General features: G+C 43.5%; 1 protein-coding gene and 1 long non-coding RNA gene across 7 annotated transcripts in view; one reads left to right on the forward strand and one right to left on the reverse strand.

The window, feature by feature from the left end:
- DCUN1D5 (defective in cullin neddylation 1 domain containing 5) overlaps positions 1-20,661 on the forward strand; it is a 78,230-nt gene that overhangs the window by 23,127 nt on the left and 34,442 nt on the right. Inside the window, exon 1 of one of the 4 annotated variants that reach the window (XM_059708034.1) lies at positions 18,407-18,790. The exons of 2 other annotated variants lie outside the window; for them this stretch is intronic. In XM_059708034.1, the coding sequence (XP_059564017.1) occupies positions 18,705-18,790 (86 nt within the window). In that variant the 5' untranslated portion in view covers positions 18,407-18,704. Of the gene's footprint in view, positions 1-18,406; positions 18,791-20,661 lie in introns of those variants that run through there. One more of the 4 variants, XM_059708035.1, reaches the window with a different exon arrangement.
- On the reverse strand, positions 5,717-18,323 carry LOC132240617 (uncharacterized). 3 transcript variants are annotated; one of them, XR_009454363.1, is made up of 4 exons: positions 18,194-18,323; positions 15,210-15,313; positions 14,928-15,073; positions 5,717-8,803 (listed from the first exon to the last, which is right to left on the reverse strand). It is a non-coding gene; the product is annotated as an uncharacterized LOC132240617 (long non-coding RNA). The 3 variants fall into 3 exon arrangements; XR_009454361.1 differs by having other exon boundaries at positions 14,928-15,120; XR_009454362.1 differs by lacking the exon at positions 15,210-15,313 and having other exon boundaries at positions 14,928-15,120.

Consider the following 20,661-nt stretch of genomic DNA (forward strand, 5'->3'; position numbering starts at 1 on the left):
CCAATGGGAGATGTAGCGAAGGTATGATCAATTACCATGTTTGTCTGTTATTAGATAGGCTAGAGGCCTGGTGCACGGGTGGGGGCCGGCTGGTTTGTCCTGAAGGGTGTCCCAGATCAGGGTGGGGGTCCCGCTGGGGTGCCTGGCCAGCCTGGGTGAGTGGCTGATGGCTGTTTGCAGCTGGTCACATCCCCTTCAGGGTGGGGGTCCCCACTGGAGTGCCTGCCCAGCTTGGGTGAGGGGCTGATGGCTGTTTTCAGGCTGGTCAAGCTCCCCCCAGTGGGGACCCTCACCCCATGGAGGTTTGGCCTGGGTGAGGGGCTGATGGCTGTTTTCAGGCTGGCCACACCCCCTTTAGGGTGAGGGGTCCCCACTGGGGTGCCTGGCCAGTCTGGGTGAGGTGCTGAGGGCCGTTTTCAGGCAGGCCAAGCCCCCCGGTGATGGAAGCTCCCAGCCTCTCCTTTTTTTTTTTATTCTGGGATTTATTTACCTTTTATAATTGAAACTTTGTAGCCTTGAGTGGAGCTCAGAGCCAGCCAGGGCGGGCGGGAAGCTTGGCTTCCTCTATCGCCGGGGCAAAAACCCAAGCCTCCTGCTTTCTCCAGCTCTATAGCTGCTGGCCGCCATCTTGGTTGGGTTAATTTGCATATAGTCGCTCTGATTGGCTGGTGGGCGTGGCTTAAGGCATAGGGAAGGTATGGTCAGTTTGCATATTTGTCTTTTATTAGTGTAGACTAGAGGCCCGGTGCATGAAATTCATGCACTGGAGGGGTGTCCCTCAGCTCAGCCTGCACCCTCTCCAATCTGGGACCCTCAGTGGATGTCCCACTGTCAGTTTAGGCTCCATTCCGCTTGCCTGCCTGCCTGCCTAATTGCCCCTAACCACTTCTGCCTGCCAGCCTGATCACCCCCTAACCACTCCCCTGCCAGCCCAATCAACGCCTAACTGCTCCCCTGCCAGCGCCATCTTTGAGGGCGTGGCAGTCAATTAGCATATTCCCTCCCTATTGGCTGTGGGCACTGCCATTTTTGAGGGCGGGGTACTCATTTAGCATATTCCCTCCTTATTGGCTGTGGGCGCTGCCATCTTTGAGGGCAGGGCAGTCAATTAGCATATTCCCTCCTTGATGGCTATGGGCACCACCATCTTTGGGGGCGGGTGGGGCAGTCAATTAACATATTCCCTCCTTATTGGCTGTGGGCGCTGCCATCTTTGTGATGGCATGGGGGTCAATTAGCATATTTCCTCTTTATTAGATAGGACTAGTGACCCGGTGTATGAAATTGCGTGAGATCTGGGACCCCGGGGGTCCTTGATGGATTGCCCCAAAGAGGTAGGCTGGAGCCACTGGCCCCCAGGCCTCTTCCTCTGCTTCCTCCTCCTCCTGCTCCTCACATTCTCCTTCACCTCCTCCTCGTCATCTTCCACTATGTTAATGGCCTCTTCCTTCCCCTGTAGACTGGCTGACACCTGGTACTCCCGTCCCCCTATGCTACAGGTATCTAGGGCCTCTCCACCAAAGCCGCTCGGCTCCAGCTTGGGCTCCGGCTCGGTAACCTGAATGATGATCTCCAGGCTTCCCCTAGGCACCTCCTGAGGAGAGAATGTTTCCAGGCTCTCCATGGAAGGGGACGCCTTCCCATACCCAGACTCGAAATCAGGATCCCAGTAGGAACACCTGGCATCCAGGGTGAAGTACGCGTGCACTCCCCCCTCTTCCAGAATGACATAGGGGGGAGACGGGGCAGAGTGGGACCCAATCCCATGCCCCTCATGTCAGCCAGCACCTGTGCCACCTCCATTTCCTCCCAGAGCCTCAGTCACTGCTCCGGTGGAGGCAGGAGCAGTTGCATGAGCGGTGGTGGTGGCTGAGGTGGCAGCGGTGGTGGTGCATCGTCTTCAGAGGGCTCCGAGCTGCTCAGGCGGCGGCCCTTGGCAGGAGGCCCCTCATCTGGGCGGTCCATGGTAGCTGTGCTCAGAGCACCATGCTCACCCCTTCCCTCTCAGCCAGGCTGCTGCAGCCTGTCACACCTGAAGAGGAGCCGACAGGCCTGAGCGCGACCAGCTCTGCTTGCAGCTCCACTCTGTATTCCCTCCCAAGGAGCCTGTGCTATTCCCTCCACACCAAGTGCTCAGGTCCCGCCCCTCCCTGATTTCAAGGGCCTATTCTGCCTTGTCGCACATGCAGGCCTGCCCACCAGCGTGTGCCTGCTGCGCACACAGCCTCCTACTGATGGATTATGACAACGTGAGGGCATCACGGCGTGACGACCACCTAGGCCAGTGATGGTGAACCTTTTGAGCTCGGCGTGTCAGCATTTTGAAAAACCCTAACTTAACTCTGGTGCCGTGTCACATATAGAAATTTTTTGATATTTGCAACCATAGTAAAACACTTATATTTTTGATATTTACTTTATATATTTAAATGCCATTTAACAAAGAAAAATCAACCAAAAAAATGAGTTCATGTGTCACCTCTGACATGCATGTTATAGGTTTGCCATCATTGACCTAGGCTATTATCAGTATAGACTAGGGGCCCAGTGCATGAATTGGTGCACCTTGAAAGGAACTGGGGGCCATGAGGCTGTGGTGGGCACAGGGGCGGGTCTCTGCCCAGCCTCCACACCCTGCCTGGCCCCGCCCGGCAGCCCTGTTCCTGTTGCCGCCGCTCCCACATGCTGATGGCTCCGGCCCTGCTTGAACCCACTGATGATGCAGAGCAATTGGGGCCAGTACAGGCAGTGGGTACATGTGACGGCTGCTGCCCAGATTGCCCCTCAGGAGCAGGGGGAGGTGGAGAAGCCCTGAGGGGTGATCTGGACCGGCAACCACCACTCTTGCACCTGCTGACAGTGCCGAGTGATCAGGACAGGTTCTGGGTACCAGCAGTGGGTGTAAGCAGCAGCTTCGGCACTGCAGTGGGTGAGAGGTGGCTGCCGGCCACAATTGCCCCTCAGGAGCCAGGGGGAGGTGGAGAAATCCTAAGGGGCGATCGAGGCCGGCAGCCACCACTTGCACCCGCTGATGGAGCTGAGCCATCGGGACCAGCAGCGGGAGTGAGCGGGGCCGGTGCTGGCCGCAGGTGCAAACGTCCTGTGGGACCGTGACGCACAGGAGCAAAGAATTTTCAGTAACCACCAGAGAGACTCGCCCTGATAACAGCAACTGGTGCCCCACCTTGATCTGGCACCCCCGCTCACCTGCTCCACCATCCCGCCATGGCTGATACCCGCCATGTTTCGTGCTCTGCCTCCTGCTGCCGACGCCTGCCATGTTCCATACGCACCCACTGTTGGTCCGCACATGTCATAGTGACTGGTTGTTCCCCCGTTCGGTCTATTTGCATATTAGGATTTTATATATATAGATATATTAAGATGCCCCTAAAAGAATGCTCATAATAGTATTGTTTTTAATAGTCCAAAACTGTAAACACCTAAATGTCCACCAACAGAATAGAAAAGTCCTATTAATAAAGAGGTAATATGCAAATTAACCCTCACTCCATGACGCCATCACAAGATGGCGGTGCACGCAGCGGGGGTGATGCAGCGGGGGTGGGTCTGGTGGCTACTTTGTGCGGCTTCTGCCAGGGTTCTTGTGGCCCCATCGGGGCGTGGGGGTCCTGACGTCCGCTTTGCACGGCTTCCAGGGTTTCCATGGCCTGCGTGACCAGAGGCAGAGCATTGGGGTGGCACTCCAGGACTGGGGCCGTCCCATGACATACTGGCCACGCAGGGCGGGACTCCGGGACTCAGACCAGAGGGGCAGAGCCTGGAACCGGGGGAAGGAGCACAGGCACTGGCCCTGTGGGTAAGGGCGTGGCCTTGGCCTAGCCCAGAGATTGCAGGAGGGGTAAACTCAGGCACAGGAATTACTAGAGTTAAAAGCAGCGACATGGGCACAAGGGACAGATGTGGAGTCAGCAGAATGAAGGTGAACACCAGTAGACAGTAGGGGCCACGGAGTAGTGTACGCAAGGATGTACCCTGAACGTGAGGGTGCGCCCGGTCCGGTCCGTAGGGCGTAGCTTTGTTGCCCTCAGAGGCATCTTGAAGAAAGTCCTCCTAGAACAGCGGTTCTCAACCTGTGGGTCGCGAACAATGAAAAGACATCCTGCATATCAGATATTTACATTACGATTCATAACAGTAGCAAAATGAGTTATGAAGTAGCAATGAAATTAATTTTATGGTTGGGGGTCACCACAACATGAGGAACTGTATTAAAGGGTCGCGGTGTTAGAAAGGTTGAGAACCACTGTCCTAGAAGGAGGTTTGAAACCAGGTGGAGGGCAGTGGCGGGGCCAAGTTAGTGTGCAGGTGCTCGACTGAACAAAGCCCAGGTGCCCTTAGGGGGCGTGGCCAGGGTGTGGCTTAAGGTGTTGGGCGGACAGGGCTGTAATGTGAATAAGCAAAATGATGTGACCTTGGTGACCTAGCACCTAGCGAGGTGTAAGGGGGTGTAGCCAAGATGGCCGCTCGCATGAACCTCATCCCAGTAGCAAGTGCAGGGGTTTGTGTTCAGAGCGTTTGGGTAAGGTCCCATGGAAGGCGGGGGTGGGGGGGGGGGTCCCAGACCTCGTGCAGTTTTGCGCGATGGGTCACTAGTACACTTATGTTTTTGAAGAGTGGTGCTATATGAATCCCCTTTTATTTCAGATGAGTGAAAGCAGTGTATTCCCCAGGAGAGTGCACTAGTTTGTATTAACTCTTTTACACCCTACAACTGTGCAATCTTGTTCGAGTTATTTAAACTCTCCAAATCTCAGTTTCCCTTTCTGTATAATGAAGATGATAATATGCATTTATCTCATAGCCTGTTTACAAAGATTAAATTTTACATTTTATGGATAACGAGCATAAGAGCTTATTAATATAAGGTGGTACTTGTTTCCTATTTAATTCATTATTTTGAACAGGCCACTTTTAATGCAAATATCAGTTTGTAAAATGCCCTACACAGCTGCTCCTGGAGTTGTGCAGTGTGAGAGTGGAATCTCTTTTTCCTCTGCCGTAGTAACCAGTAATGTTCTACAAAGTGGCTGCTCTAAGGACAAAGAGTAGAGTTCCCAGCTGATCCTTGACCACATGTAGCTTGAGCAAGTAAACAAATTTTGTCTTCAACAACTAAGCTATTGTCTTCTTTGTTGTTCTGGCCTAACCTAGCCCATCTAGACTGCTATAGATAGAACATGCACTCATCAACCCCACTGTCTCACACCCAGGCCATTTCACTAATTTACATAACCTACCAGACCCTGTGGGCATGTGAGTTTGTAAAGGTGCTTTATAGAATGCTGTCTTAATGAGGTTTATTGCACCTATACCAAATTATGTGATAATCATTTGATGTAATGCTTTTAATTATGCCTTTCAGTGTGATGAAGTATGCTAGGTTTTTAGTAGAAAAAAAATGAAAAAACATATTAATAGGTAATCTTTCCCTGCATAGCAATTCTTTTAGATGCTTTGATGCTTTCTTTACTGTGTGCATGATCTAGCTTACCTTTAATTTGCAGGAAATAATGTTGCTCAGACTTGTAACTGAATGTTTTTTAATAGTATTTTTTAAAAAATACTAACCACTGATAAAAAGTGCTGAAGGGAAAGCTTTTTTTTATATACTATGGCAATTAATAAAAATGTTCACATAAGCTTGCTATTTTGAGTCTTTTATTTTTGATCTGGTTCCATTTTTATTTACATAACATGATATTTTAATAACATGCAACAATCAGAGCTTTCTGCTTCACAGCCTAGCATATTTTTTTTTATCAATTTTGTGATAACCCTCTGACATCACAGCCTATTGCTATGAGAATAGAACATTAAAAAATTGGCAGCACAAATTTATTTAACAAGGTAGCTCAGCATAAATTTAAAGGAAAAGAGGCCATGTTACAATTCCCATTTTTCAAGTATTGACTTGGCCCCTTTAATCCCTAAAGATAACAAATATGAAATTTGAAAATTTACACCATTAAGAAACATTCACTGAAACCAATGAAAGTTATTCCTATCATGGGTCTAGTGTACTTGTCAGGGATAGGGTTGTGAAGTCAATGAATCAAAGCTTCATGTGATGCACAGGCCTTTCCATCAGGTTCAAATGTGGGTCCTCAGGGTACAACCTATAAACCAAAAAGATAAGTTATCTGGGCTTTCTGCTGGGGACACTCTGGGAGCTTGATGGTTGCTCCAAGTCTTTTTAAGTCCAGGCACATGGTTTCATTAACAATACAATTCCCTTAAAAACTTAGTAGGCTGATATATTTGCTTTTAATTTCATATTCTAAATTTCACATTCTAGTTCTTTTCTGTATGTAATTATCAAGAATGATTTATTTCTTTGCAAATGCCCCTCTTGAGGCTATCTGAAGCAATAGGCTTGGATAGCAAAGTTAAAACCCTTAATCTGATTTTTGCAAAATGATTTTCACTTCACACCATTACCCTCCCTCTATCTACTTCCCATACAGTTAAGAGTCTCATTAGGCTCATGGCCTACCTTCTACTTCTCACGGAGGACAGTTTTACTAAATATTTTATCAAGGCGCACTAGAGCTCTCCAGCTAACCAGCCTGTACTAATGTTTTTTTGCTGCCTACTTATTCTATACAACATATTTTAACTTTCTGTATGGCAGCACTCTCCTTCCAAAAACCAATGTCTATAACCATGTGGGATTCAGGACTGTCATTTCCAAAATATGTCTGGATTCCCCCTTTTGGCACATGGGATTATACTTCTTTGCTCTTTAAAAAAATTTTATTTTCATTTATTTTTACAGAGAGAAAGGGAGAGGGAGAGATAGAAACATCAATGAGAAACATCATCCATGGGCTGCCTCCTGCATGCCCCCTACATGTGCCCTGACCAGGAATTAAACTGTGACCTCTTGGTTCCTAGGTCAATGCTCAACGACTGAGCCCTATCGGCTGGGCTTCTTTGCTCTTTTTAAAGATAGGCGTGGCCATTTGACTTATGGTCTTTGATGTGTAAGTAGAAATGATGTATTATATACCAGTATGCACAAAAACCTTACAATGTATAATCATGATTTTTTTCCACTGCTGTGATGATCATGGAAGCATAAGTCATGGTGAAGTTTCATCAGCTTAGTTCCCTGAGTAGCTATGATAAGTATAATCTTCTGGATGGCATATCATAAATAAGAAATAAATTTTTGTTATAAGATATTGAGATTTTGGTGTCATTTTTTATTTTAACATAGGTTACTCCTGACATAGTCAAGGTATGTCAAACATTACAATAAACCACAAAATTTCACTGGTTTTATTTCTCCTTCATTTGACAGTTCAATGTAGTATTTAGCAGGCAGTCTTCCATATGATGATTCAGGAATCTAGACCTCTTCTATTTTGTGGCTTCACTATTCTCTGAAATGACAGAATTCTCTCCTGAATTACTTTTAATCTGTCTGAGTTGCAGATAAAGAGTGAGGCCTTACATAGAACCTTCTCATGGCAATTCCTGATTGCAAGATAGGGTGGAATATATAATGTCTCTCTAAAATAAGAATGCGTTTAGAACACATAGCACTTCCTGCCACAGAAACATAGAGCTCCATTGAATGAAAAGTGTGGGTCACTCAGGCTTGACTTGCTTTTAAGGTGTGTGCAGGGGTGGCTTCATGAGCATGTCCCTGCCCTGGGTTTAATGGTCTGCTCTTACAGATCAATAATTTTTGAACAAAACTCTGCATTTCATTTTGCTCAGGGCCCTACAAGTTATGTTACTGGTTGTAGGTATAGGTTATATCAGAAGGATGTGCAAATGGAAGCTTTAGCTATATAGTATAGAATGTGGAAGAGTTCAATGAAGATTGCCTGAGAATGCTCTTATTGTTTAGCCCATAGGGAAAAATATCTTAAAAACATTTGTGTGGTTTTCTTTTCTGCACATAATTCTTACTCATGATCTTTAAAGTCAGTGTGATTCTCATTACCTCAAGCACTGACTACAAAATCAGAAATGAAAAATAGTTGCTAATTTTTTGTTCTGTTTTGTTTTGTTTACTGTGAAACTATACTTTGAAACCCCATGATATTTAAAAAATGCAATTGAAAGCCAAAATTTTTGATTCTGATGAGCCACATTTTCTTTGGAGACCAGAAGGCTCTTGCAAGTTAAATTGCAGGCCTTGCGCTTTGGCTCAGTGGATAGAGCGTCAGCCTGCGGACCAAAGGGTCCAGGTTCGATTCTGGTCAAAGGGCACGTACCTCGGTTTCAGGCTTCTCCCTGGCCCGGGCCCTGGTCAGGGCGCATGTAGGAGGCAACCAATCAATTTGTTTCTCTCACATCAATGTTTCCCTCTGTCTTTCCCTTTCTCTTCTACTCTTTTCTAAAAATGGAAAAATATCCTCTGGTGAGGACTAAAAAAAAAAAAAAATACTTAAGCCTGTCTGGCATGGCTCAGTGGTTGAGTGTCAACCTATGAACCAGGAGGTCATGTTTCAATTCCCAGTCAATGCACATGCCCAGGTTTCAGGCTGGATCCCCAATAGGAGGTGTGCCAGGGGGCAGCTGATGAGTGATTCTCTCTCATCATTGATGTTTCTATCTCTCTCCCACTCCCTTCTTCTCTGAAATAAATAAAAATATATTAAAAAAAAGAAAGTACAGGACCTGAAAGCAGAGCATACCTTTATGCCCTAACAACTGAATGTTATCTTGGCTAGGAAGGGCTTCAAGAGTTGGATAGGGCTCAAACTTGGCTCAAACTCTCTCTCAAACTTGAGATCTCTGTGAAACTATAGATGAGGGAGTAGATCTGCAAAAGAACACATGGAAAAGAACAAACTCAGCATTAAGAAATGTCAACGTTGCAACTGCCAGTGACCACAGCCATATATGGGTAGGTGCTGAGTAAATAAGACAGTTTGCAGATCATTTACTGTCTTTCTAGGAATCATTGCTTCTGCTACAGTCCAGTGAACTAATCTGCTTTGTGCTGCATTGCGAGAGATTTCAGTAACTACCCACATGTCACCTTTGGATTTTCCAAAGAAGTAATGCCTAACCATGACCTAAAAATTTGCTGAGTCTCATTCAAACTGGCCTGTGTAGACAATCCTATTTTCAATGGTGGAGAACTTGGTTAAGATCCCTGGAAACAAAGACAGGGCCATTGACATTTAATAAAGGTAATAGTGATAGGAAAGGAAAGCCCCATTACTAGAACTTGAGTGGGAATGGAAAACAGAGTAAGTCACCTCTTTTCCATGTCCCCTTCTTTGCAGTTCCATCCTTTGATTCTGTGAACAACCTTAAATAAACTCTTTCTAGACTAGAAGAACTTGATTTTTGTAGGGTGTACCCTATGGATTCCAGCTGATACATAATTATATACCCCTTAGCAGTTAGTTTTGATAACACATTCACATTTATTTTATTATTTTTCAACAGTACAGTACTGTGATATCTAGCTAAGGCATATATTTTATTACACAGATGGTAAAACATTTTATTCAAGGTTGCAAAACTTTAAAGGGCAAATCCATCAATCTTAAAGTTTTCACTTTAAGAAACCTTTTCCACAATGCCATCATTCCAATGTTATTTGGAAAGTGTGACAAAACAACACTCATCTTAGTCTAAGACTATGAAAATGCTTATAAAAACACACCTGACCTAGCCAGTTTGGCTCCGTGGATACAGCGTCATCAGCCTGCGGACTAAAGGGTCCCAGGTTCGATTCCGGTCAAGGGCACATGCCTGGGTTGTGGGCTTGATCCCCAGTGGGGGGCGTGCAGGAGGCAGCCAGTCAATGTTTTTCTCTCATCATTGATGTTTCTCTCCCTTCCTCTTCCTTTCTCTCTGAAATCAATAAAAATATATTTTAAAAAACACACACCTAAACCCAAACTGCCGGCACTCACTTGGTCCTACCACTCATCTAAAAACAGTTTTCCTCTGCAGCAAGTCATCAACACACCGTCCTCTCTGCCAGTAGTAATTTGATTCTGTGAACCACTTTTCTTCATTTGTGGTGTATATTCATATGCTGCAAGGCAAATCAGGTGTCCAGCAGTAATTCTTAGTCCTCCTGGTAAGGGTTCAGCTTTGTTGTTGGGCACTTGATATACAAGACAATGCTTCCTACCTATGATCCCACATCTAGAATTTATGAATTCTGACCTTTCAAAGCACCCAGCAGAGGTGGTTTTCTTGAGTTATTACTCTTTCTTCCTGCACTCTATTTTTTAATTATTTATTTCTGTTCACTTTGACTTTTTAAAAACAAACTATTTTAGAATACTTTGAGGTTTACAGAAAAGTTGCAATAATACAGAATGTTTCCATATATTTCTCACCCAGCTTCCTCAATTAACATCTTACATTTGTATGGTATAGGACTCAATGAACAAACATTGATGATAAAGGATGATGATGACTATTATTAACAAGACTTCATTTACTGAGAGGGAGTGGTAAAGTTCTAGAACAAGAGGATTGACAGATCATTGTGACCATCTTTGGAAAATACAATGTGTCAATGTGAAGTATAAACAGACACCAATCTTATAATTTTCTCTACTATCCCTTTAAAACTGCTCTGTGAACTCATTCTTCCCTGGATCTTCAATAAAATTGCGTTCCAATCCCATACTATTGTGGACTGTATTTATCTTTATTTGGTGCCTCTCTCTGCAAAAGGATTATACATTCCTATCTTGATTGGATGTAGAATTGGTATGTGTCATTTCAGCACAGAACTTTTAACAGCCAGCATGGGATTCACCATGTTTTCCTTGCCCTTCATCACGATAACAAGCAATGTTCCAGAGAGTAGTCACTCCTCAGTCTGGGTCCCAGAGTGAGCCACAGCCACCGTCAGGCTGCAATAAGTGTCCTCCAGCACACTGCTTAAGATGTAAAGGGCACATGGCATGTGTTCCACAGTTCTGCACTTTTGAGCTTCTCTAAAACACTAGGAATTCCTGTGGACTTCACTAATGCTCCAACACATCCCATTTCTACTGTTCTCTTGGTCTTCGTTTTCAGGGTTTATGTGTATGGGAATATTTTACAAAATTTTCACCAGGGTTAATATATAGAAAGTATTTATATAAATTCAGGACCATATAACATGGCATTCCATAAATTACTGAAATTCTGTGTTGCCTGTTTTTCTGGCAAGTGGAAATGCCATATTTTAAAGAGGTATTAAGAAAATACAAGCTATGTATAGAATATATAAATTAATAAATTTTAGGGCACTATATTTGTTGGCTGCTTTGATACAGATACAATTATTTTAAAAGATCTTTCTCATTATTTTCATTCTATAACCCCCCAAAAGCTAAGGGATATCCAATATATCAAATAGATGACAAAACTATGTTCAGTCTCAGTTCTTCCACCTCCTGCCCTATCTGGCATAAATATATGTCCACTGTCTTTATAGATGGATATTTATTTTTTCCACATCCTTCTCTGTAACAGTAGGATAAAACGAGGGATAAAAGTTATGTATCCTACCTAAAATCACTGAGTATCTTCTTTGGATATGAAACTAGAACACCTGAGTTTCTGCTTTAACCCTTTGAGTGCCAACCAATATCCTAGGAACTATGCTAAAATTGCCAAGGCATTTTTGCTGATTTTACAGCAGTTTAGGAAAAAAATTACAAATCGCAAGTAAATGAAGTTACATATTCAAACACTTAAGGAAACCTTTACTACATTTGTTTTCATCTTTGACATACCTTGTTTGCTGATTGTATTATAAACTAGTAGAAAAAAAATTTTGAACAAAACATAATGTTAAAATAAAATTAATGTTGACTGAATACATGAATGAAGATATTGTTTAACTTTTAATAAGATTTTGATAAAAAATCTAAAATATTTAGTATATTCTTTGAATGCACAAAAAAAATAACCCTTCTAGGTTCATAAATAATTGCAGAACAAACATTTCAATCTTTTTACAAAAAAATACTTTGAGTAGGGAGACTGTTTCTGGAATCACTAACAGCTGTGCTTTCCTACACATAGTCCATGAAGCCCTTTCCCACACTTAGCACACACGGTGTTGGATCGTTTTACAGGTCCTCCATCTTTGTTGCTGCATACTACACACCTTCTTAGATTTCTGTCAGGCAATTTTCGCAATAATGCATCATCTGCTTGTTTCATTGGTACCTATGAGATTGAGTTACTAATCTTTTCTGCCAGCCATTCTTTCTCAATTGCCTGTATAATGGATGAAGTGAACTGGATATGGGACATAATTCTGCCTGACGTGTTCCCTTTGTATATTATATAAGAATTTAACACCATCCTAGCAAAGATACTGAAAACCACCTTTTTCCAGTACTTCAAAGTTCTTCTTTCATCTAGGCAGGTGTAAAGCATCATATCTGTACATCTACTCCTCCCATGAATTTGTTGTACTGGTTTATTATTGCTGGTTTGGATATTTCTCTTTCTTGGGAATATCATCTTCTATGCAATGTTTCATTCTCAGCAACAGCATGGGGTTGAAAGAAGCAACACCGGTTTCTTTTTACATTTTTTTCCTCTAAATCCACACAAAAGAATCTCATCACTGTGGAAATATTTGACCTGCCCTATATCATAATCTGCTGTAACATCCTTTGGCAGGTCCCTCCTGTTAGATCTTATTGTTCCAGTGAGGTAAGTTGCATTTTCAAACAGATACTTTGCTAGAGTAATACTGGTAAAGAAGCTGTCAGTCACTACATGATATCACTTATTTAGGTAGTTCCCAAGTTGGAGCAACTTGGTCACTACTACATGACCAAGGCCTTTCTTTTTGATCTCAGCCTTTTCTTCACATTTTGCACCTTCGTAGCAGAAAAAACCTAAACAATAATGTACAACAGAGTCACACAACATCCAACACTTTATTCCCCACTTGTGGTGCTTCTTATTTCGAAGATACTGTATTAGGGACACATCAATGGATAAGTGCTGGTGGGGTGAGTAATGAAATCTGAACAACGTATTTGCATGCTCAACAAGGGGGATAAATTTAGAGCAGGGTCATAATTCTGATGACCTGGTGGAAACAGTTTTTCATTGTCAACAAGATGAAAAAATTTTAGTATCAGTTGAAATCTATTTTTTTTTAATATATTTTATTGATTTTTTACAGAGAGGAAGGGAGAGAGATAGAGAGCTGGAAACATCGATGAGAGAGAAACATCGACCAGCCGCCCCCTGCACACCTCCCACTGGGGATGCGCCCGCAACCCAGGCACATGCCCTTGACCGGAACCGAACCCAGGACCCCTCAGTCCGCAGGCCGACGCTCCATCCACTGAGCCAAACCGGTTTCGGCGAAATCTATTTCTTGAGAACATGTTCCCAAACCATGGAATGGCTCTACTATTCCTATCCCAGTATGAGAATATGGTAGGCCTTCGTGTAATTCCCATTTCCAACAGCACAGCCACAAATGCTTTCATTTCAAGGACGTTTACAGGCCTCCATTGTCTGACTCTAGAACTGGGTGATATTTGCTGCTGAGAACGCAAAAACTGATTTCCATACCTATTAGTTTCAGCCACCATTAGATTCCACAAAGCCAAAGTGAAAAACATGTCAAAATATTCTATAGGTTTGGCATCCTGGGGAGGAGCATGCTTCGGACCCGGTGATTCTAGGAAAGAAAGACTAGACTGCACATATAAATCTTGGCCAGGTTGTGTTTCAATAAACACAGGAAAACTAGAATTGTGTAAATCTTCAACATTTTCACATGTGCTGTAACTGTCTGAACTTTCAATTATTACTGGGACTCGTTTATGTTTCAGAGGGACAAACACGTCCCTGCAATCACTTTCCGATTCTGATTTGATGGGACATTCTTGATCACTTCCAGAGGGACACCCTTCTCCAATATCTTCCACAAAATTGTCATCTTCACAGCAAGAATTGACATATTTAGCAATATCATCACTAATAAAAGCAGACTTAGAACTGGATGCCATTTCAAAGCTTTAGGGCTACAAAATCTGAGTAAACTTCATAAAATCGTAGTACCTGTAAAAAATTAGGCAGATAAATGCCAGTGGTCAATTTTAGAACTACAAACATTCGGCATCATAAGTAATCTGCACTTAGGTGCCATCTGTCAGTAAAGAGTGAACTACTAGCATCTAATAGTGACACTGCAGGAGGAGGCACTTTTGGCAAAAGACAGGAGGAACGCGATTGTGCTCCCCGGCACTCTAGGGGTTAAATAAATGCTTTATCCCTCCCTTCTCATTACTTTCATTAAAAAATTCTTCTACACAACAAAGAACTATAGTACTCTGTCATAGTTTATTTCCCCATTATAGGTGCCTTCTTGGTGAAAAATAATATCCTATTTGTATGCTGATGAGCAGCAGATAAGATTAAAACCACATAACTAAACATTTCTATACTATTCACAGGCAGTGATGCTACCAATAGGTCCCTTAGTTATAGAATGAAGTTATGAAAAGGATCTTTTAAAATAGTTGTATCTGTATCAAAGCAGCCAAATATAGTGCCCTAAAATTTATTAATTTATATATTCTATACATAGTTTGTATTGAGCATAATTAGGGTAATGGAATGCTCCATTTTGAGAATGAAGGTATGGTGGTGACAGTAGGTATTGATCAGGGAAAACAGTAAAGAAAATTATCTATATGACTGAAAACACCATCCCTTTATAATCATTGACAAGCACAGATTATTGACCCTATTCTTTGTTCTCAAATGCATATGGGCTGCATATACTTCCCTTTCCAGACTGTAAACTTTATGAATGCAAGAGTCATACCTGCCTTTTATATACCTAAACCAAAAACATTTCCTAATTTTAAGTGATCATTAGACATTATTTGAATAATAGACTGAAAGAATGAATACCATACAAAGAACCAGTCTTTTACCTTTTTTCCAGAGAGTTCTATAGGTGCAAGTAGGCTCCCATCCAGTCATTGCATTCAGTTGAATCTCTAGAGTCTCCAGGTGTGGTTGGGTCTTCTTTCTAGTCTAGAAGTGGTTCTTCCTAGTCTAGAATTGGCCTCTCCACTCTCTTATAATAACAGTGGAGAAGGGACACAATAATCACAATAAATATTCCTACTGAGAAAAGAATGGAGGATATACATAGTCACTGGGCCACAGCAATGCTGGTATCCTGCTAGACAGGCTTTGTAAAGGTTCCTTACCTCTTGATTCAACCTTAATTCTGCTCTCTGGAAGGTTATCCCTTGAACATTGTCCTCTCAGGTCTTTGTCTTCATCATTTAGATTTTTATTCCATTTCTCTTTTCTATTTGTGAAAAGGGATATTTAGATTTTATAGCTCACTTCTTGAAATAAGCTTTGTTAATGTCTAATAGTGTCATTATTTGGGGTATATTTGTTTGCTCTTTAAAAATATTCTTATTGATTTTTAAAGGGAGAGGAACATTGAATAGTATGACATTTATAGGACAACTAGAGGCCCAGTGCACAAAATTCTTGCAGGGGGGAGGGGGGTCCCTCAGCCCAGTCTACGCCCACTCGCAATCCAGGACCCCTCGTGGGATGTCCAACAACTGGCAGACATCCCTCTTGCAATCCAGGATGCTGCATGCACCAGTGACCATACTTTTCATACAGGTGAAAGGCATCTTGCTGTTGTATGGGCAGCTACCTTTTTTTGCCCTGATTATAAAAAGTAGTGCATAACATGATCCTTCTGAGGCAGTAGTACTATTTTTCCCATCTTATGGGTGGAAAAACGGAAGCAGAGAGAAGTTAAGTAATGGGCTGTGTCAAACAGTTTAAGTGTTAGAATCAGGGCTGACCACAAAATGTGCAAGCCAGAGTCCATGCATGTCATCACTGCATCATCCTGTTTTTTCAGTGTTAGAGTAGCCTTGCCAGGTTTTAATTTTTAAATCTGAGACTGTTCCCAATATATAGGGTAGGGTTGCCTGGTCAGCGATCAGGGCTGATCTGTTGGGCGGCCGGCGGGTGGGGCGATCCGGGAGCCCCCGCTGGCACCTGCCTTGGCTGGTGGCCTGGTAGTGCCTGCTGGCAGCCTCCCCCCCCCCCCCCCCCCCGCTGGTTGCCTCCCTCTCAGGGGGCAGAAGCTCAACACAGAACCAGGGACAGCTCCTGCATTGAGCGTCTGCCCCATGGTGGTCAGTGCACACCATAGCGACCAGCCTTCGTTTAGCTGTTCGGTCAATTTGCATATTAGGGTTTTATTATAAAGGATTGGAAATTTGAAGATAGAAACATTGATGAGAGAGAATCATCAATCAGCTGCTTCCTTCACACCCCCTACTGGGGATTGAGCCCACAACCTGGGCATGTGCCCTGACCAGGAATTGAACCTGTGACCTCTTGGTTCCTGGGTCAACACTCAGCCACTAAGCCACACTGGCTGGGCTATTTGCACTTTTTATTTCAACTTATTGAGGAATAAATTCATATAAGGGCATATATCTTTAATTGTACAGTTCAATGAGCTTTGACAAGTATATACACCATTACCTCAACAAGACATAGAATATGCCTATTATCCAATATAGTTCCCTTTGCCTCTTTACAGTCAGACTTTTCCGTCTATCACCACCCTATCCTAGTCCCCAAGCATTATTGATATACTGCCCTGTAAGTTTTGCTTGTTCTAGAACAGTGGTTCTCAACCTTGGCTGCACATTAGAATCACCTGGAAATCTTTTTAAAATCCTATTTCCCAGGTGATTCTAATGTGCAGCCAAGGTTGAGAACCACTGTTCTAGAATTTCATCAAATATTCAGCTAGTTTTCAAATTTCCAATTGTCCTATTATTCAACATTGTTTTAACTCAAGATTCAAATATGGAAAATTATTAATATATCCTTGAAAATTTCCTTCTCTAATACCTTGTTGCAGAATCTGGGTCATTTTTTCTTGTAGAATTTCTGACAGGATCTTGCTGATTGCATTGAGTGTTAACATGTTCCACTGTCCCTACATACAGATGGTATTTTTTTTAGAGACTGGATTTTATTCAGATTTGATGTTTTGGTCTCATGCATTTTTTTAAAAATACATTTTATTGATTTTTTACAGAGAGGAAGGGAGAGGGATAGTTAGAAACATCAATGAGAGAGAAACATCAATCAGCTGCCTCCTGCACACCCCCCACCGGGGATGTGCATGCAACCAAGGTACATGCCCTTGACCAGAATCGAACCTGGGACCTTTGAGTCCACAGGCCAAACACTCTATCCACTGAGCCAAACCAGTCAGGGCTGGTCTCATGCATTTTTAATTGAGTTGAAGGATTACAGTAGCATTCGGAACAACCTTCTTTTGGTTGTAAATAAGAGTATTGCATAAGCAAAACGGTGAGTTTTAATGGCTCATGTAACTCATATTTTCAGGGCATATCATGGAGTCAGGCCTTATACCAGAAAATCATTTGTTTTTGTTTTTTATTTTTCTCCTCGATTCTGGTCTTTTCTGAGTTTTGGCTTATTCTTGCATCCTCTCAGGTCAAGTCCATAGGAAATAAATTGATTCCTGATGGTTCAGTTTCATATTAGCACTGATGGGCCTGGTTTGGATCAGATGTCCTTCTGAGCCAATTAATGGCCTAAGGAAATAGGATATTCTGATTGTCCAAATGAGTGCCCAGGTGGAAGTCATCTCACTAGAACCACATGGGCTGTTACTGAATTTAAAGACACTTTCTTTCTCTATAAACTCACTTTGGTTTACAGATGTTAACTTATTTTACATATATATTGACCTAAGCGACTTTCTACTATATAATCTTTATATGCAACAACCTTTATTTATAAACAATATTTTCACTGAAGTGATGGTGGAGTCATTACAGGTGTTTGGGGTAAAAGTTTGAGGGAAGGCCCCTTAGAAATGCTCCCCAAATTCCTCTTTACTACGTCTACCTACTGTTTCTTATGTGACAGGTGAGAAATGTAAAGCTAAGTTTTAACAAGGCACAGGGGTGAGGGACAATGAACGGGTGTGAGAGTGGGCGGCTGCCGGCCAGCCAGCCCAGAAAGAAAACGTGCATTTAAATAACAATGAACGTGAGGTTACCGAGTGAATGGAAGAGCTCAGAAGTGAAATTTGGTTTACTTTACCAAGTTATTTTAAGGCCAAAGTATTAGTGGTTTCATAAAACATTTCTTGGAGGTGACTTACCAGCATTAGGGGTGGGTAGAAGTTTCCCGAGAAAGGCCAGCGAGGCGGTCAAAGGGCCCACCAAGCCCATTTCTCCCCTCGGGCCGGTACTCGGCGTCCTGCAGCCGGAAGCCGCTAAAGCATAGCAACCAGAGCTCCGCCCCTCCCGGCGACCCGCTCGGCGCTGCGTCACGTCCGGCCCTCGGCGAGGCGCATCCGGGTCAGGCTGAGCCTCTTGCTTTCGGAGTCTGTGACTGGTGGCGGTGCCGGCCAGTCCGCGTCCTCCCTGCCCGGAGGGGCCCAGCCGCAGTGTCCACCGGTGAGCAGTGACCCGCTGCCCCGAGCACAGGAAGACCGGGAGGAGGCGTGGGGGCGGCCCGCGGCCGGGCTGGGCAGCTGCGGTGCGGGCTGGAGACTTGGCTCCTACGCTTGCTGCTGTCTCTGGGACCCGGGGGGCAGCACTGAGGGGCCTTCCGCGGACCGCGACCCCCTCCCCCGGCTCCCCTGCCCGCCCTGCCGGGGAGGGCGGAAGATGCCGGTGAAGAAGAAGAGAAAATCGTCTGGCGTGGCAGCGGCAGTAGCGGAAGACGGAGGCCTCAAAAAGTGTAAAATCTCCAGGTACCACCGCCCCCCACCCTTGAGTCTTTCCTCCTCTGCTGGGCGGCCAGAGGAGGAGGAGGCGAGTCGGGTCTCCCAGGCTCGAGCTGGGGAGTGGCGCCCCCTCCCCCCCACCCCCCAATTAAACCTACGTGGTGGGGGTCGATCGCCGCGAGTCTGCGCCGGACCCACCGCGTGTTGGGTGCGTGCGCTGCGGCGCCCGGAGGGACCGGCGGAGTCCCCCGCGGCCGTCTACGTGCCCTGGAGGGTGGGGAGACGAGTGCTTACGGCAATCGCGCTCCTCTCACCCCTACGGCCCCAACCCCTCCACCTTCTTGCCAAACAGATCGCGCAGGGTCGCGTCTAGAGTTCCTTCGTAGAGTGAAGAAAGGAGCAAAACAGGACAAATCTTGACCTGCCAACTGCCCTGGGAATGATAGGAAGGAAAGCTCCCAGGTTGCAGTTGGCCTCCACCTTTAGCGGTCTAACCCAGAGGACCCCGGCAGGAGCCCCCTTTTCTGGAAGCGTAGAGCCTCCACCTGCGCCAAGTCCCGGGTGCCGAATGGGGAAGCCCCTGCCTGCGTTTGTTTTGTGGCATCCAGGATGCTGTTCGCTCTCAATCTAAATATTAATAATTGAGAGCTATTGTACTCTATCCTCTGGAAGAAAAAGAAAACAGAGCAGAGCTGTAGTTGTAGCTCTTTGATCCCATTGTAGCATGTCATTGAGGCATCACCGCAACATTATATAATGCAAAAGATTATTGCCATTTAGGTGTGAGGAGCGGGTTAATTCTTATGGAGTGTCTGATTTGTATCTGTGGTTGGCACTTAGTGTGACAACTTCAGATGCTATCGTTTAAAGAAGACTGTAGCCAGCATTATAAAGGCGAGAGATAATAACAGAACTCTACTTAGTTATGCTTAAAATGTGAGGTAGGTAACTTACTTAGTCCGCATCTTTCTTTTTGTGATTGGTTCAGTTGCTTTTTTCCTTCATTAAGCTGTTTGGGAAAACAGAGCCTAAGTATATTTCTTGGGCGATTCCTGTGAAAGATGTTTTTTTATACCTCTTGGTAACTCATACTAGAATTTGACATGGTTACTCCACTAGCTCAATTTTTATGGAACATGCAAATTAGTTCTGTATTACTCTTAACTTGTAAGTATCTTAAGTATATAATGTATCAAAATGATTTAAAGTAATTACTTAAAAAAGCTAAGCAGTCATTAAAACTCAAGTGACACTTTGCTCTATCAACTTTAAACTTTTAAATATGGTACCCTTATTTTACATTACTCAGTTGCAGAAATTATAGCATTTCTATGTCATTGTGGTAGTGTAACTATTTGAGCTTCTCAAGAAAAGGTTCTCTGAAGTTCATTATATCCTAGAGGCCACTTATGAACTTACTAACTTTAAATGACTTTGTGGAAAAAGAAAACAGAATCAGATTAAATAGCTTTGGCCCAATTATTTGTATTAATGTTATCCTTAGGGATTTTTTGGTTGTTTTTTAATCTGTAGAATTTAATTAATATCCTTAGAAACTAAATCGTCTTTTATCTTTAAATATCTACTTAAACTTGATAGATGATAAACAACTCTATATAGTTTTATTTTGAAATATTGATAAATTAACTATCAAAATATACTTTGTAAGATTTTGTTTTCAAATGTATACCTATTATACACAAGTACGATTTCCATGCAATTCAGAAGAAGAACTATAAAGATTTATACTTTCCAACTACCAGTCCCGCATTGAGACCATTAGGTTGAACTTCTGTGTGGTCTTGAAATCTGGGGAATTAGTTTTTGTTGATATTTTTGGAATTTGATAGTGAGCAAAGTAGCATTTGGGTTTTGTTAGCCACACATTTTTATGTATA

This window comes from Myotis daubentonii, chromosome 9 (assembly GCF_963259705.1).
Source record: "Myotis daubentonii chromosome 9, mMyoDau2.1, whole genome shotgun sequence".
In the NCBI taxonomy this organism is placed as follows: Eukaryota; Metazoa; Chordata; class Mammalia; order Chiroptera; family Vespertilionidae; genus Myotis; species Myotis daubentonii.